This window comes from Lottia gigantea (genome assembly GCF_000327385.1).
Source record: "Lottia gigantea unplaced genomic scaffold LOTGIsca_80, whole genome shotgun sequence".
NCBI lineage: Eukaryota > Metazoa > Mollusca > Gastropoda > Lottiidae > Lottia > Lottia gigantea.
The window spans coordinates 509,975-527,984 of NW_008710663.1; the positions used below are offsets into that span (position 1 = coordinate 509,975).

General features: G+C 32.4%; 3 protein-coding genes across 3 annotated transcripts; 2 read left to right on the forward strand and 1 right to left on the reverse strand.

Moving 5' to 3' along the window:
- Positions 1-9: 9 nt before the first annotated feature.
- Positions 10-6,936, forward strand: LOTGIDRAFT_151060 (hypothetical protein). The gene is made up of 11 exons (XM_009067197.1): positions 10-143; positions 955-1,065; positions 1,422-1,546; positions 2,180-2,254; positions 2,674-2,817; positions 3,071-3,252; positions 3,514-3,739; positions 4,173-4,293; positions 4,583-4,715; positions 4,976-5,124; positions 5,511-6,936. Exons 1-11 carry the CDS (start codon positions 77-79, stop codon positions 5,651-5,653), a joined length of 1,476 nt encoding a protein of 491 aa, XP_009065445.1. The 5' UTR covers positions 10-76; the 3' UTR covers positions 5,654-6,936.
- A 126-nt stretch (positions 6,937-7,062) lies between these two features.
- LOTGIDRAFT_168913 (hypothetical protein) lies at positions 7,063-10,241 on the reverse strand (the record flags this gene model as incomplete). Its single annotated transcript, XM_009067198.1, has 7 exons — positions 7,063-7,155; positions 7,469-7,519; positions 7,934-7,995; positions 8,146-8,218; positions 8,904-9,130; positions 9,464-9,588; positions 10,084-10,241. 7 exons carry the CDS (start codon positions 10,239-10,241, stop codon positions 7,063-7,065), a joined length of 789 nt encoding a protein of 262 aa, XP_009065446.1.
- An 873-nt stretch (positions 10,242-11,114) lies between these two features.
- On the forward strand, positions 11,115-11,901 carry LOTGIDRAFT_196888 (hypothetical protein). The gene has a single exon (XM_009067199.1). It carries the CDS (start codon positions 11,436-11,438, stop codon positions 11,853-11,855), a length of 420 nt encoding a protein of 139 aa, XP_009065447.1. The 5' UTR covers positions 11,115-11,435; the 3' UTR covers positions 11,856-11,901.
- The last annotated feature ends 6,109 nt before the right edge of the window (positions 11,902-18,010 follow it).

The following is an 18,010-nucleotide window of genomic DNA, read 5'->3' on the forward strand; positions in this document are numbered from 1 at the left end:
AATTTCTGACGAAAGTAATAACATTTTGGAAAGAAATGTATCGAAACAAGTGAAAAATAAGATGTTAGCAAACGTAATGGACTTTGCACGACTTTTTCAGTCGCTATGCATATGCTTATTAACCTTAGATATCCAGTTATTTGGTAAGTAAAGAGTCAAAATGACGATATATGAATGTCAACATCTAAACTTTTTTCTAAAAACAAATCGAAAGTTGTGATAGTCTATTTAGTCTTTTGACACTTGGGTTCTTTTATAGTTCATTGTCTGTATTTCATTTCAAATCAAACAGACTCTGCACACAGGTTAAGGTATAGTCTGCTAAATAGTCATCTTTCATTTTGAGACAACAATTTGCATCAACGTACATTTTATCTTTTCTACACTCCATTTTTCTTGTTTGACGACTTAATGACTTGTCACTATAATTAATGCCTGAGGCCAGTCTAATTGACTTATTTATGTTAGAACAAGACTCTGATTAATAATTTTTATGATGTCGAGTCAGAAAGCATAATTGGTTTATAATTGAAAATTAAAAAGTTAACATGGGTTTAAATCATGCTACGTACAATATCCATTATAAAAGATGAAAAGCCTAGATTGGATTTCTTCATTCAATTAATGAACCCTGTTGGCTTCACCCTGAACGTGGTGATGTTGAGAATGATTCTGGACACATGGATTTGAAGGCTTAAATTTCAAGGGCCAGCTGTGAACACCATTACTAAGTAGCTTAGCTAAAAAATTCCTGATTATTGTAGACTTAGGTACAATTGGCGATGGCGAACTTGTCCCTTTAACCATTGTATCGTCATTATATAAAGTTATATAAGTCTTCCATACAGTTATTAAAAACCATACATAACTATGCTAGATATACACCAGTAGTTGATGTGGATGGTTGGGTTTCATGATTCCTGGTATATGATTATAATACCTCTCTTTTTACAGGGTTAACATCTGGCGCCAACCCTGAAGTAGAACAACATTTAGAGATGGGTAAAAAATTATTGGCAGCAGGACAGTTAGCAGATGCCTTGTCACATTACCATGCTGCTGTTGGTAAGTGACTTGACATATTCTAATTAGATTCAGCAGCTCAGATAAATATTATAAGTCAGCATAAATTACCTGTATACATTATTCACCATCTGTCTATTGATTGTATAAACATCTGATAAAACTAAACAGGTCTTTTTATGTTTTGTCCATTCAGTCAATTATATTTTTGTGTTTTATCAATTTGGTCTAATTTTAATTAGATATTCAGTGCCCTATCATTAACTTGTATTTTCATTCTGCTTCTATCCGTATTTTCATTGGATTGAGAAATTATGACAGATTTGCATTTTAATCGAACAGAAACCAAAAACTAAAATCTTTCTATCTTCACCTCTGTCTTTATTCTAATTTTTCAGAGGGAGATCCAGATAATTATATGACTTACTTTAAAAGAGCTACAGTATTTTTAGCTCTTGGTAAATCTAGATCTGCTTTACCAGATTTAGCAAAAGTTGTTGAATTACGTCCAGATTTCACTGCAGTAAGTTGTGTTTATGTCCTTACTCTGAACAATTTTAAAGGGATTGTAAAGAGGTTTTCTAAACTTCTTATATGTATCTGGGACACTGATAGCATCAATTTGCACCATTCCAACATCTGTGGTTCTTGCAATTCCACTAAAACTAACACGTTCTATGACATCACTAGAGGGGAGCTACAGGAAGCTACTACTAATATCTATGCAGTTCTCCTCTATTAATGTCATAAAACATGTTAGTTTTAGTGGAATTGCAAGAACCACAGACAACGAAATGAAAATCGGAATGGTGCAAATTGCTGCTATCAGTGTCCCCAATACACATAAAAAGTTTAGAAAACCTCTTTACAATAAGTTGAAAAGGAGAAATATTTCAATAGAATGCATTATGCATGATTTAATGAAGGAGTCCTTTCATATCTTTTTCTATACTAATACATAATATGTTACATCACATCTTTTTTGTCTGATTCATCCCTAAATAAACTCAGGAAAAAATTTACATGTTCTTTTGATATCTAATGTTGTTACCTAATGCTATGATTTCAATGAAAAAGTGACCCAATATAACTTGTCATGCAAATAGTTGAATGTAAAATTGTTACTTGTCATTTCTCAATTTACTTTACTCTATAGGCTCGTATACAACGAGGAAGTGTGTTATTAAAACAGGGCAAATATAAAGAAGCTAAAAATGACTTTGAAACTGTGGTAAGTGTACAAAATAATTGACTTTGAGTAAACTTTGTCTTAATTTTTTTCTTCAACATGGGGTTGGACAAGAACAGTAGTTATCCTTTTAAATTTTAGATGTTTGTTTTTTTCATCAAAATATTAAATGCAATGTTACAGCTTCACCACCCTGTATGTGAGACAAGAGACCTCACAAGGGTGAATTTTCATAAAGCTTTGGTTTTATAGATGATTTCTTCTGCAATGATAGGGCCAATGATAACATATACTAATTTCAGTATAAGGTTTCTGATTTTAGAATGCAACTCTTTGCATTCATCTGATCTAATTTGTTTTTATGGTCATGTTCCTTGATGGAACCAATGCAGATCATTCAGAAAAGTTTGTATTGTAGCCACCATAGAGACAAACCTACAAATGAGACTCTTTCATTTCAGTTGAAAACTTCGCCTAATAATGAAGAAGCTAAGAGAAATATAGATAAAATAGAAACTATACCACCAGATATAGAACTAGCCTATAGATTAGTTGAAGAAGGTAACTATGGAGATGCCATACAAGTTTTAGGAGGAATTATTGATGTAAGTCAAAGTTTGGTCTTTAAGCATAACTATAATTTTGTGTAATTGTCAATGCTGATTAAAAATCCTTGTTCAAATTCAAATTTCAACATAAGCTAAAAATAACAGGCATGGTGTAGACTTTACAAAGAAAAAACCTTAACCACACTGGAGGTATTTTAAGTTTTAATTAATATGATATAACTATGAAATGCCAACGTGAGATAGTCACTGTTCTTTATAAATAAACATGATAATGGTATTTATATTTTAGACCTGTCCATGGGACCCAACATTCCACGAAATTCGATCTGAATGTTATGAAGCTCAGGGTGATTTATTTAAAGCAGCTAGTGATATAAGACAGTCTACTAAATTAAGAGCAGACAATACACGAGGTTATTTTAAATTAAGTTCGCTACATTATGAGATGGGAGAAGCAGATGAATCTCTCGTGTAAGTATTTCTAATTGTAGCATTCATTCCATTTACTCAAAAGTAGTAACTTAAGGCCTTTGCATGTGGAATCGTCTGATTTGGAGATCTGTCTGGTATGTAAATGAAAGAATCCATTAGGTAAATAAGTGGATTTGGTAGTGAATTTCCAAATTCAAAACAATTTATTGTGGACAGATGGAAAAGAAATACCTTAAACTTGATTGATTTAAGTTTTATAAGATTATAAAATTCCAAATATGTTTTACGTTATTTTTTCAGACAAATTCGTGAGTGCCTTAAACTAGACCCAGATAATAAACAATGTTTTCCTCATTATAAAAAAGTGAAAAAGTTAGTCAAATTAATGACGTCTGCTCAAGAAAGTATCAATAATGAAGAATATGATAAATGTGTTAAAAAAGCAGAAGAAATGTTAAAAGTAGAATCTTTAGTTCATCATTATGTATCAAGAGCAGGGCAGCATAAGTGTAAATGTTATTCAAAGGTAATTAACTGATCATTAATTCATGTCTCATGTCCTGGATTTTGTGTCTGCTTGGTTTCCAAACTAAAAATGTTATAATAGAATGATATATATATGGTTGTCTTTGTATGTAATGAACTTGGGTAAAGATCTAGTAAACATAATCACATGCAGTACACTTTATTTTAGGTGCCTAGTGTAAGTTATATAAGACAGTCTAGCTTGTTTAGTAATAATTTTTAATTATTCTACCCAAAAACAATGTGGACTGTTTATGTTTCAAATTGGACCTTTGATAGTTATCTAGATCTGAAAATCACTAAATTTTCAAATTGTTATCAACGTTATACCAGTTTTCACACCGACAGACTATAATTGTAGTATATTGGCCCCCAAATTTATTCAGTTTCTTCCACTTCAAAGTAAACAACAAACTTTTTCTGATATATTATAGGGTGGTAAAGTGAAAGAAGCTTTAGCAGAATGTACGCATTTACTAAAAATAGATCCTAATAATTTAGATGCTTTGATAGATAGAGCTGAAGCTCATATATTTAATGAAGATTATGAAGCAGGTAGGTATTTATACAATTCTTTCCCTGGTTCAGGGTCATGTTTCACAAAAAAATTATGATCAGTTTTGTATTTAGTATATTATTTCTGAAAGGGATTATTAAGAGATTTTCTAATATTATTTTTTTCCTGTAATTCAACTGAAACTAAGATTTGATGACGTCACTAATGGTGAAATATACTTATATCATATCATATACCTTTGCGATTAGTGACGTCATCTAATGCTAAGTTTAAGTTTTATAAAATGATTACACTATGTATTAATATCTATATTTTGTGTTATTTTAGCTATTAATGATTATCAAGAAGCTAGTAATATTGATGGTGAAAATAGAAGAGTTAAAGAAGGTTTAAATAAAGCTAACAAATTATTAAAACAATCAAAAAAACGTGATTATTATAAAATATTAGGGGTTAAAAGGTAAGATATTGAGTTAGTTATATTTTCTTTTTTGCAAAAGTGTAGAGGATCCTCAATGACCAAATACCATGTACATGGCTATCTTATATAAAGATTTCAATATCAAATTAATACTAATTTAGGCCAATTTAAAGTTTTAGACTTTGATAAAGGCCAAGTCATCCAACCTACAATTCAATGGCGTTTCAACTGTCATTTGTTCTTTTGGAAACTTGTGGCAAAACATTTTCGATGGTTAACAATGGTCTTTCTGATTTCAGAAATGCTAAAAAGAAAGCTATAATGAAGGCATATAGAAAATTAGCTGTATTGTGGCATCCCGATAAATTTACTACAGATGAAGAAAAAGAAAAAGCCCAGAAGAAATTTTTAGATATTGCCGCAGCTAAAGAAGTATTAACTGATCCAGGTTGGTATTTTATTTTCTATTTTAGATAACTGAAAGTCAATATCTCTTTCTGCTGATTCAATGCTTCTTTATATGTACCTGCCATTATGGGTGAAATCAGTTAAATGTATTAGTGGATAATTTTTTTCAGATATAGTCTTTGATACCACTACAATAATGTTAGGTCTCCATGTGATAAAATCATGATATTGGGCAATTCAATAAGCTGAATTTGTTGAGTGATAGACAGCTTCAAATTGTAAATGGAAACAGACATAGAAGTGTCTTAATTTATATTGGTCTGTGACTGAATAATTGATCTGTTTGGAAACATTGTCATCTCAAAATAGATTCTGTTTTGCCATTCTAGGTAGAAGAATAACAATACAGTTACCTTGTTCTTTCAGAAAAACGAGCACAATTTGATAATGGTGAAGATCCTTTAGATCCTGAAGAACAAAGTGGTCATGGTGGAAATCCATTTCAACAAGGTTTTAATCCCTTTGGTCAAGGCTTCTCTGGTGGAAGTTTCAAATTTCACTTCAATTAATGACAGCTTCAATCCTAGTTTGTTACAATTGTTTTGTTATGTATTTTATATATCTACTTGTTATAAATGGGTTCCTTAATGTTAATTTGATTAGGTTTTTGTCTATTTTAATAATAAGTAAAAAAGTAAATAATTAATAGAGATGTGCAATGTAACAAAACATTGCACATATTTTTTTTATCACAATAAACTTGCTTGAGTTTATTTCTAGTTTTATCTTATTTAGTTTCCAGCTACATTATAAGGTTTTTTCTGATTATGGAACATTTTTGTCAAAATTTGGGTTTTTTGCATTTCTCTAAGATTTGTTAGAAAAGATGCATGATGAAAATTTCTCATAATTTATTGACAAAGATTGGTTGTAAATCAGTTACTTTGGTTTTGTTTACAATCTGAGAACTCCAAAAATATTTTTGAAATGTACGACATAAGGACCCATATTCTTAATTGAAAATTACTAGTCTATAACACTGTCCTTATAGTGAAATAGTTAGTTTTTAAAGCATAATTTGTGCAAAACTATATCTGTTGATTCTAAACTTTGACTCTAATTAATGTATTCTTAGAAGATCTGAAAGATGTGTTAAATATGTTGCACATCACTTTAATTTCGTAAATCAAAATATCATTTAGATGAGATTTAGCCATTTAATAAAATGTTTGGGGGATTTCATGGTTCTTTGCTTTGGGGTATTTTATGGTTCTTTTTGAAACAGTTTTCAAGAAGTATTATATATCACCTGTTGATATAGCACTAGTTGCCACGCTATACAATAGCCACTTAATTAATAGACAAACCATCTTCATTAGCCCACATGGTGCAGAAAAGTAAAACTCCATTCATTTCATTTCATTTCAATTGACAAAACCTAATATATGTATCTTACTTCTGCCCCACCACAAACGGGAGAGTTATCTTTCTTTGTGTTTTATTTGGTTCAATTCTCCAAGTGCATACAAATGCTTGGATTAGTTTGTTTTATTTATTATTATTAATAGTGTTTTTTTGAGTTCATTACAACTTGTCAAAATGTTTTCACATTGTGTGTCTGTAAGGTTGAGTGAATGATTTAGAATCTTGATGTAGAGAAAATGTGATACATGAATGAATGGAAATAAATGAATCATGCAAGTCTCTTATGTGTTGTTTTCTTTGCTTATATGTATATGTAAATATTGCAAGCTTGTCTGAACTTTTTTGTCTGCTTGTAGACAATCAGATACGGTACCAACACAAGTTTACACTTTTACAACCAGTCAAATTAAAATTGGACCAAATTTTTCTTCCACTTTTTTAACTAGCTTTTATTTTTAATATACCTACTTTAGTTAGGACCACTATATTAACAAAAGCTCTGATACAGTACAAGAGACTTAGTTTTACATAAATTATAGACCTTCATATATCATTATCTGATTGTGTTGCCCCCTTCTATTGGTATTGAAGCACCATTGATATTACCAGCCAAATGAGAACATAGAAATAATGTTAATTCTGCCACCTGTAATAAAATTCGTTAGCAAATTACAGTAGCGGGTATCTTAGTGTATTAATTATGAAATCAGAAGTCAAAATACAATTACATGAAATAAGAGCATGATTCTGAACATTGGCGTATTCAGGGAGGTTTATAAAAAGGTCAATTAGCACTTCATGAACTTTTGCCTCGGAGAGACACCTCAGGCATTTTCTAGATACGCCACCGAGTCCGAAGGTTATTCTAGGCCCCCCTATCCACCTTACCAGTAGATTCTCCCAAACAACTCATTATAATAGTTGGTAACATTTGACAATTCCATAAACTATAGACTTACTTCTTGTACTGTTATAACTTTATTGGTTGGAGAATTACTAATAAATTTGGCCTGTAATATAAACGATGAGATAACATAATACCAGATGCCAATACATTATATAGATTTGATTAGCTTCATTTTGTTCAGTTGTGCATAGATCCTGTTTTATTTGACTCAGTCTCGATATCTACATCTGTAACTCGTGTAAGTGCAAATCTATCCAAGCGGTAGATATCCCTTTCAGATAGGATTAGGCACAACCGAGACGGATGTTTACATGGTGGCGATTTCAGTCTTCTTGTACTAAATTTCGAGCATTCTTTTCTGCAGATTTTTAAATTGTTGGTGTATATTGGGGACACTGATAGCATCAATTTTCACCATTTCAAGTGTTTGATGCGTTTTTTCCAGATAGTATGAAATTGGGTATGATTATACATGTATTGATCAATTGATTGAACAAAATCACAAAACAATCCATACCTGTTCCTCATCATAAGTTGTTCCATTGACTTCTGCCAATCGTTTGATCGATACATAGGCCACTGTAATAGTAATAATAATAATAGGTTCCATGAGAACTAACTTCATTTTCAAATGCATACGTACAAAACGAGTACAATCAACTTGCAGATTAGAAAGCATGCAACACTCATTATCACCAATGTAGTTTGCACAATAATCAAAATTCTTACTTGGTGCATCAACGTAACCAGGACAGATAGCATTACATGTTATTCCATGGGGTGCTCCTTCCAAGGCAACACACTGTAATCATGAAAGGATAGCTGTTAGCAAACAAATGAAATGGTATCTCATTTAAACCAACCAAAGCCATTCATACTCTCACATGTCTTCACGAAACCAATCCACCCAAACATTCTCTCACACGACTCTATCAAACATTCTGCCAAACATTCTCTCGCACGACTCTACCAAACATTCTGCCAAACATTCTCTCGCACGACTCTACCAAACATTCTCCCACACGACTCCACCAAACATTCTCTAAAACGTTCACTCGCACGACTCTACCAAACTTTCTATAAAACATTCTCACACGACTATGCCAAACCATTAAGCTAAAACATTCTCACAAGAATTCATCACAAACATTCTACCAAACATTCTTTCGCAAGACTCTACCAAACATACTCACACACGACACAAAACATTGTCTAAAACATTCTTTCGCACGAGTCTACCAAGCATTCTCTCACACGACTGTGCCAAACAGGCTCTCACATCTACAAAACATTCTTTTTTAGCAAATAAACTAAAACATTCTCTCATCGAACTCTACCAAATCAACCAACATTCTATATCATTCAGCGCAAAATCCCGAAAGAGAGACGAGCTGAATTCAACAAACCAAACAGCCCAACCATTAACTCACTCAGCTCAGAATCTCCGAAACAAAGAGGAACCGAAGTCTATTCTAGAAAAAGTGTACCTTCGTTAAACCAATCAGACCATGTTTGGCTGTTGAATAAGCACATTTACCGGGAGCACTAATCAACCCTTGTTGAGATGACATGTTGATTATTCTACCCCACTTCTTGTCCCTCATTAATGGTAAAAATGATTTGATAAGATGGAAAGAGGCTGTAAGAGTTATTGCCAGTGTGTCATTCCAGATTGTATCAGGATAATCATCTATTGGTGCCATGAACTGTATTCCTATAAATAGTAATTTCCCTTTATTCAACTGTATTAATGTATATTTCGAATAACCACATGTAGGGGCGTAACTTTTAAGCAAGTCCGTAGCAAGATAGGAAGAACTGAAATGTTTTAATGACGTTTCAACTATTTGATTCGACAGATCAATCAAAACAACCACGAGTTTCAGCTAATTCTTGCTGTTGTCGGGTGCCCAAATGCTCGTCTTATGCAGACAAATTAGTTTTTAAGGTCATCGGTCAAAGTTTTCCACAGAGGCAACTTTTTTCTGAAATATCCGAATTCCAGTCAAGTATTGTTATCCAAACCAACATATTGATAGCAATTTACCTGCATTATTAACTAAGATATCTATTCCCTGTGGATATTCTTCTTTTACTTTTTCACAGAAATTCTTGATGGCTGTTACATCTGTTAAATCAGCAGATACATAACTTGTCTTGCTTGAGTATTTACTTTCAAAATGAAAAGAAAATTTTTAAATCAATTTCTTGTTAAAGGGGCAAAATGCACAATTTTCAATAAAAAATATTTTTAAAGTATACTATTTATATATATGTATCTACTTGATTAAACTTAATTTGCTTTAAGATGGTTAATTAAAAACAGAGAGTACTAATTGTTTAAAGAATACCACCTCTTACAATGGCTATAAAATTTAAATTCTCAAAGTTGGTCAACAAGTGTATATATTTATCAGTTTTAAAGTTACTTAGTTTAATGGGTTATTACTTATTAGTTGTATGGATTTATTGGATTATAGAAGGACTCTTTTGTATAGTTGTGACACAAGGTAAGTCAACTGATGAACAAGGACTCATTTTTAACCAAGTTTTAAAAATAAATTGTCATTCTAAGCGGTAGTATACTTTAAGCTTATTTGTATTCTTATGAACGATTTGGAATAATGTTTGTTTTGGGTTATTTTGTATGCAAAGTAGGCTACAAACCTTTGAAATTCTTGAAGTAAGGAATCAATGAGCGTCTGATCACCTAAACCAGTCAATATTACAGAACAACCATTACCGGCTAGTTGTCTAGCTATTTCTAAACCAATACCAGATGTTGAACCCGTGACAATGGCAACTTTACCATTAAATTTACTCATCTTTCATTTAGTATCTCTTACTCATAGTTTATAACAATACAACGCAATAATTATATAGTCTAATGTTATTATGTTGTTGATAAGTTTGAGATAAGATAATACAATATGTAGTTTAAAGGGGAGCAGACAGCATTTTCGGAGATATATTTTGGTCTTGAATAATTATGTTAGCAGTCTTCAAAATTACTAGAAATGTACGAAAATCGCATAATCCCTTTCAATATACAATGTAGCGTACCTTAAACTAGGAATTTCAGTTCCTATTTCTATATTATTATGTCTTTCTATATATGGCGTATAGTCGAGACGTCATTTTAAAACGCAGGTAAGTTTGGACACATAATATGGATTTAAAGGTTCAAATTTGGACGATGAGATATGGACACTATTACTGATTGGCTTAGTTAAAAAAAACGTTTCTAAGACTCTAAGTGTGATTATTATAACGTATGGCGATATCTCGACATTAGTCTTCCGCAAAGTTCTTCGGCTTTTGGACAACCAGATTGAATCAGTTTTTGTTTGTGATATAGTTAATTTTGTGATCTTATCAAATTTAGACCGACATATGCATAGGCAAATCGGATAGAACTTTAGCCTCCGAAAATAATTCACCAGACACGCCCCAAAAAATATTTTTCTCTAGATATCCTCAAATTCTTACTTCGTACTCATGACTTTATCATCAACATAGCAGCTCTAATCGACTCCACAAGAAATTTTGACCTAATCTCGATCTCTTTTATCCCTTCACGTTAGCTTTAAAGTCGTTTTATGAACTGAACCCGAGATATGTGTCATTTTGAGTTATAAATAGTGACATTGTCGCTTTCATTTATTCACCACCATCCTGTACAAATGATATAGTGTTAGAAATAACCAAAATTATTCTAACATTACAAATTGTTACGTTTATGTGGTGGAAATGAAGGATTACATGACGTGCCACGATCAATAAATCTATATGGGTCGAGATCGGTGGCCATATAGCAATCAATAAGGTCGACAAATAGGCGTTTGCTCATTAGATTGGTGTAGTCTTCTCCACGTGAGCACATGTTAGTTGCCAAAGAAGTTACTTTTGTACAGGTATATAATAAGGATGAGTTGTTATAATTATCATGAGTCTTGTGTCCTTCTACCGTTAATATAACTATATTAACTTGTGAATCTGAATCGTGTCTAGGTCATACAATGAGTTTACCCATAGTGTACATAACAAGGAAAGAATCGTTTTCAGCCTGTCATAGACTTCATAGTAAGACACTTAGTGATGCAGAAAACCAGGAGATATTTGGTAAATGTAATCATATTAATGGACATGGACACAACTATACTGTGGAGGTGGTACTGAAAGGACCCGTGGATCCAGTAACAGGAATGGTGATGAATTTAGTGGTATTAAAGCAACATATGAAGGAATGCATTATGGATGTTATGGACCATAAGAATATTGATCTCGATGTGCCATACTTTAAAGACAAAGTCAGTACTGCTGAAAATATCGCTATATTTATATGGAAGCAGTTAGAGGAAAAATTATCTAAAGGACTACTGTACGAAATTAAGTTACACGAAACTGATAAAAATATTGTAAGTTATAAAGGTGAATAAAAATGTATTACAATGTATTGCTATATATTAAACGTATTTGCAATTTACTTGAGTATAATCATATAATTTTATGATTTGTACGTGACTCCTACAGCGAAATAATTATGCTGTTGACGTTACTAAATGATGTATCTTTAGAGGGGTTGACCAATTAGACTTTAGTCTCAGAAACGGATCAGTAATAGTGTTCACAGCTTACCGTCGAAATTTAAGCCTTCAAATCTCTGTGTATCCAGAATTATCCTCGTTTGAAAGCAGCTTCAAGAACAAGGTCAACAACTCATATAAAATATTTTTCTTATTTTTTTTACTTTCAATAGGGTTCATTCATGGATGATAAGAAACAATTTCAACAGTTTCGTCTTAATCTTTCGAGAATTTTGTCTTCTAGAATGTTTGCCAGCTAAAATTTCCAAGAATAAGGACAATAACTCAGATTAAGTATTTTTTCTATTTTCGAAAGAGTTCATCCATGGGTGATTACATGCACTCACACAAAGTTTTGTCAAAATTCATCAAAATCCTGAGATTTTTGACCAGAAATCAAAAATACAAACATCATACAATAAAAATCAAGGTTATGATTATATAATAGAAAAAATAATTCATTCTACAAAAATAGAAGATCAGCAATAACATATTATTTCTGAACGCAAATACTAAATAAATATACTTTGCAATATAAATCTGGGTATGTTTATCCTGACAAGACATCAGCTGAGTACATTTTAATAGATGGTGACAATAGTACTTTGGCAATAAGGAACGGATATGTTCATATATTGGACAGACCAAGAGGAAGTGAAATTTTTAACAGGCATTGCAGGTTCTAGAATCACGGGGGATGTTCTCATACCGCCCCGTCTCTATTGACAAACAATGAGAGACGTATCTGAACTGCATGGGCCAATGGAACCCGATATTTTATTGGATATACATTTTCTAAATAGCTTTCTAGGCAATGATACTCTTTAAATAAGTTATAATTATAAAGTTTGGGCGAGTTAGAACAACTTTCTTTCCAGCTTTGTAAATACTGATACCTAATGCGTTGTTTGATTACCAGATAATTTGGAGTTAGGAAACTTTGGTTATCCCATAAGTTTTGGAAACCTAAGGGCGGGAGTAATCACTTAACTTGAACTCTCGATGTCCGGGCAATTATGAAAGCCCCGATAGTATCGATCCAACGTAACAATCGAATAGTGCTATTTGTCTTTTGACATTCAAATTGACATTATCAAAGATATTAAAGAGCTGATGTTGACCCCTCAGTCCCTTTTGAGAAATAAGGCCAAAGAAACTCCTAGATATGTGAGGGTTTTGACACATCCCAAACGGTATTGAATTTATCTAACTATGAAAACTAATGTTTTAAAATTAAAAGTGAAATATGTCGTATGTGAGCCACCGTACATATGATCATTTTACGGCTCACGCCATTTAAATGTAATTTTTGTAACAGGAGACATCTGTTGACTCTGTCAAATGCTTTGCTTGATAAATGCACAATTAACAGTTTCTCACCTCTACATAAAAGGAGTATGTGATTATACTATGAAGGATAAATATACAATCTTGAGTTGATTTTTTAGGTTGGAACTCGAATTGAAATACTGACAGCAACTATACTATATAATTTCCACATTTTTTAATTGAATCCTGAAAACTATAATACAGTGTTGGCAGCTCTATAGCCCCCTATCGAGACGATAAGTATTGACATTGAACATTTATTTAACATTTAGTCCCAATTTTCATTATAACGTCAGTTTGTTTTATTATTCAGCGTTGTCTACAAACATCCGATAAAAAAAAAATCCATGTACAAATAACGTAGCAATTAGCTGACAAGATGAATTCTCAGTTATTCCAACAGTCAATGCATGTATGTTATCTGTAATTCAAACAGGTACATAATCTACAACCATCATGGTAAATATTCTCTTGACATCCTTCACCACAAGATATCATTGTTGGGCAAACTGAAATTATACAAAAACACAGCTGAAATATGTTATTTTTTATAAGGCTACAAATTAGGTTACACACTTGATATTTTAACGGTTGAAATGTTTCCTCTTTATTTTTCAATTTAAATGCGGAAAACCTTCTTAAACACATATTTTTCGTGATATTATTAGTCATTTCTTTATTTCCTGGTAGATGTGCAAATAAATGTGATATTAAACCTAGACATCGAAAAAATATAGCCTATTGTTATCGATATTGCGTTCAGTATATTTTATGTCGATACTTAACTCAAACCATGATCTGAGACGTCTCTAAATAAGAAATTAAGTCAGCCAATCAAATGCCTTTAACCAGCATGATATTAGAGGAATTCTGGAATATTCATATCAATCAATAACTTTTGTAATTGGAAATGAATTAAAGAAATATTATTTCGATCATAAAATGCCTTATTTATTATCACATGATTGTAGTATAATCCCACAGAAATAAGAAATAACGAAATAACAGTATAACGTGTGAATCATTGACTTACCTTTGATTTCACCCAATTTACCACAAAAACAACCATTACAACCATTGGAATACCGTTTGTTTAAACATCCTAATCCACAGACGATTCCACACACTAAATAAAACAAAACTATGTGGAGTTAAATTAGCAAAGCACTAAGCACATCTCAATGAACATACATTTACTCACGTAACCAAACCAAACTCCATGCCGGGTCACAGAATATGTAAGCCCAACTGTAAATCCGATAATTGGTATAAGGAAATGCCGTCAAATACTATCACAGGTAGGACAGGGACTTGAAGCTTGAATTTATTTTTATAAAATGTGTGTAAAAAAATTGCGTTCGAAACAAAATAAAATGTCTCTCCCTGCAAAAATGTGTGCGTTAGATTATCTTGATAGTAGGCTTGAGTTTCGTGTTCCTTCTGTAATGATGAAGTGTCGCAATCTTAACAATGCAATATGTATAGAACATAAAAACATCTTACCATATTTTCCAAATGAAAACGGTAACATAAAAAGTAAAAAAATCAAAATTCTCTCCATATTTTTGGCAAACTTACTATTATCAAAACATGCTAAGAATTCAGTCTTCTTAATTTATATAGTAAAAAGACCTTGATATGACAAATGAAATAAATGATTTGTTTACAAATATTCGTGGGACCACCAGAAAGAATGTTCAAGAATCAGGTAAACGTATGATAAGGCCCACTTAACGTCAACTTATCGTATTGTCTAGAATAACTTAGTTTGGTGATCCTATCTTATCGTGTCTAGAATGACTTAGTTTGGTGATCCTATCTTATCGTGTCTGAAATGACTTAGTTTGGTGAGCCTCTATCTTATATTGTCTAGAATAACATAGGTTGGTGAGCGTTTCTCTCATCGTGTTAAGAATAACTAAGTTTGGTGATCCTATCTTATCGTATCTAGAATAACTTAGTTTGGTTAGCCTCTATCTTATAGTGTCTAGAATAAGTTAGTTTGGTGATCCTATCTTATCGTGTCTAGAATAACTAAGTTTGGTGATCCTATCTTATCGTGTCTGAAATGACTTAGTTTGGTGAGCCTCTATCTTATATTGTCTAGAATAACATAGGTTGGTGAGCGTTTCTCTCATCGTGTTAAGAATAACTAAGTTTGGTGATCCTATCTTATCGTATCTAGAATAACTTAGTTTGGTTAGCCTCTATCTTATAGTGTCTAGAATAAGTTAGTTTGGTGATCCTATCTTATCGTATCTAGAATAACTAAGTTTGGTGATCCTATCTTATCGTATCTAGAATAACTTAGTTTGGTTAGCCTCTATCTTATATTGTCTAGAATAACATAGGTTGATAGGCCTCTATCTTATAGTGTCTAGAATAACTTAGTTTGGTGAGCCTCTATCTTATATTGTCTAGAATAACATAAGTTGGTGAGCGTTTCTCTCATCGTGTTAAGAATAACTTAGTTTGGTGATCCTATCTTATCGTGACTAGAATGACTTAGTTTGGTTAGTCTCTATCTTATAGTGTCTAGAATAACATAGGTTGATAAGCCTCTCTCTTATAGTGTCTAGAAAAACATAGGTTGATAGGCCTCTATCTTATAGTGTCTAGAATAACTTAGTTTGGTGAGCCTCTATCTTATATTGTCTAGAATGACTTAGTTTGGTGATCCTATCTTGTCGTGTCTGAAATGACTTAGTTTGGTGAGCCTCTATCTTATATTGTCTAGAATAACATAGGTTGGTGAGCGTTTCTCTCATCGTGTTAAGAATAACTAAGTTTGTTGATCCTATCTTATCGTATCTAGAATAACTTAGTTTGGTTAGCCTCTATCTTATAGTGTCTAGAATAAGTTAGTTTGGTGATCCTATCTTATCGTGTCTAGAATAACTAAGTTTGGTGATCCTATCTTATCGTATCTAGAATAACTTAGTTTGGTGAGCCTCTATCTTATATTGTCTAGAATAACATAAGTTGGTGAGCGTTTCTCTCATCGTGTTAAGAATAACTTAGTTTGGTGATCCTATCTTATCGTGACTAGAATGACTTAGTTTGGTTAGTCTCTATCTTATAGTGTCTAGAATAACATAGGTTGATAAGCCTCTCTCTTATAGTGTCTAGAATAACATAGGTTGATAGGCCTCTATCTTATAGTGTCTAGAATAACTTAGTTTGGTGAGCCTCTATCTTATATTGTCTAGAATAACATAGGTTGGTGAGCGTTTCTCTCATCGTGTTAAGAATAACTAAGTTTGGTGATCCTATCTTATCGTGACTAGAATGACTTATTTTGGTTAGCCTCTATCTTATAGTGTCTAGAATAACATGGGTTGATAAGCCTCTATCTTATAGTGTCTAGAATAACATAGGTTGATAAGCCTCTATCTTATAGTGCCTAGAATAACTTAGTTTAGTGATCCCTTCTTATCGTGTCTAGAATAAGTTAGTTTGGTGAGTCTCTATCTTATAGTGTCTAGAATAACTTAGTTTGGTTATCCTTTCTTATCGTATCTAGAATAACTTAGTTTGGTGATCCTCTTTCTTATCGTGTCCTGAATAACATAGGTTGGTGAGCGTTTCTCTCATCGTGTTAAGAATAACTTAGTTTGGTGGTCCTTTCTTATCGTATCTAGAATAACTTAGTTTGGTTATCCTTTCTTATCGTATCTAGAATAACTTAGTTTGGTTATCCTTTCTTATCGTATCTAGAATAACTTAGTTTGGTGATCCTCTTTCTTATCGTGTCCTGAATAACATAGGTTGGTGAGCGTTTCTCTCATCGTGTTAAGAATAACTTAGTTTGGTGGTCCTTTCTTATCGTATCTAGAATAACTTAGTTTGGTGAGCCTCTTTCTTATAGTATCTAGAATAACTTAGTTTGGTGATCCTCTTTCTTATCGTGTCTAGAATAAGTTAGTTTGGTGAGCCTCTTTCTTATCGTATCTAGAATAACTTAGTTTGGTGATCCTCTTTCTTATCGTGTCTAGAATAACTTAGTTTGGTGAGTCTCTTTCTTATCGTGTTAAGAATAGATGAGTGTGGGGAGCCTCTCTCGTATAGTGTTTAGAATAAGCTAGTTTGGTTAGCCTCTATCTTATAGTGTCTAGAATAAGTTAGTTTAGTGATCCCTTCTTATCGTGTCTAGAATAAGTTAGTTTGGTGAGCCTCTATCTTATAGTGTCTAGAATAAGTTAGTTTGGTGATCCTCTTTCTTATCGTGTCTAGAATAAGTTAGTTTGGTTAACCTCTATCTTATCGTATCTAGAATAAGTTAGTTTGGTGAGCCTCTTTCTTATAGTATCTAGAATAACTTAGTTTGGTGATCCTCTTTCTTATCGTGTCTAGAATAACTTAGTTTGGTGAGCCTCTTTCTTATCGTATCTAGAATAACTGAGTTTGGTGATCCTCTTTCTTATCGTGTCTAGAATAACTTAGTTTGGTGAGTCTCTTTCTTATCGTGTCAAGAATAGATTAGTGTGGGGAGCCTCTCTCGTATAGTGTCTAGAATATGTTAGTTTGGTTAGCCTCTATCTTATAGTGTCTAGAATAAGTTAGTTTAGTGATCCCTTCTTATCGTGTCTAGAATAAGTTAGTTTAGTGAGCCTCTATCTTATAGTGTCTAGAATAACTTAGTTTGGTGATCCTTTCTTATCGTGTCTAGAATAACTTAG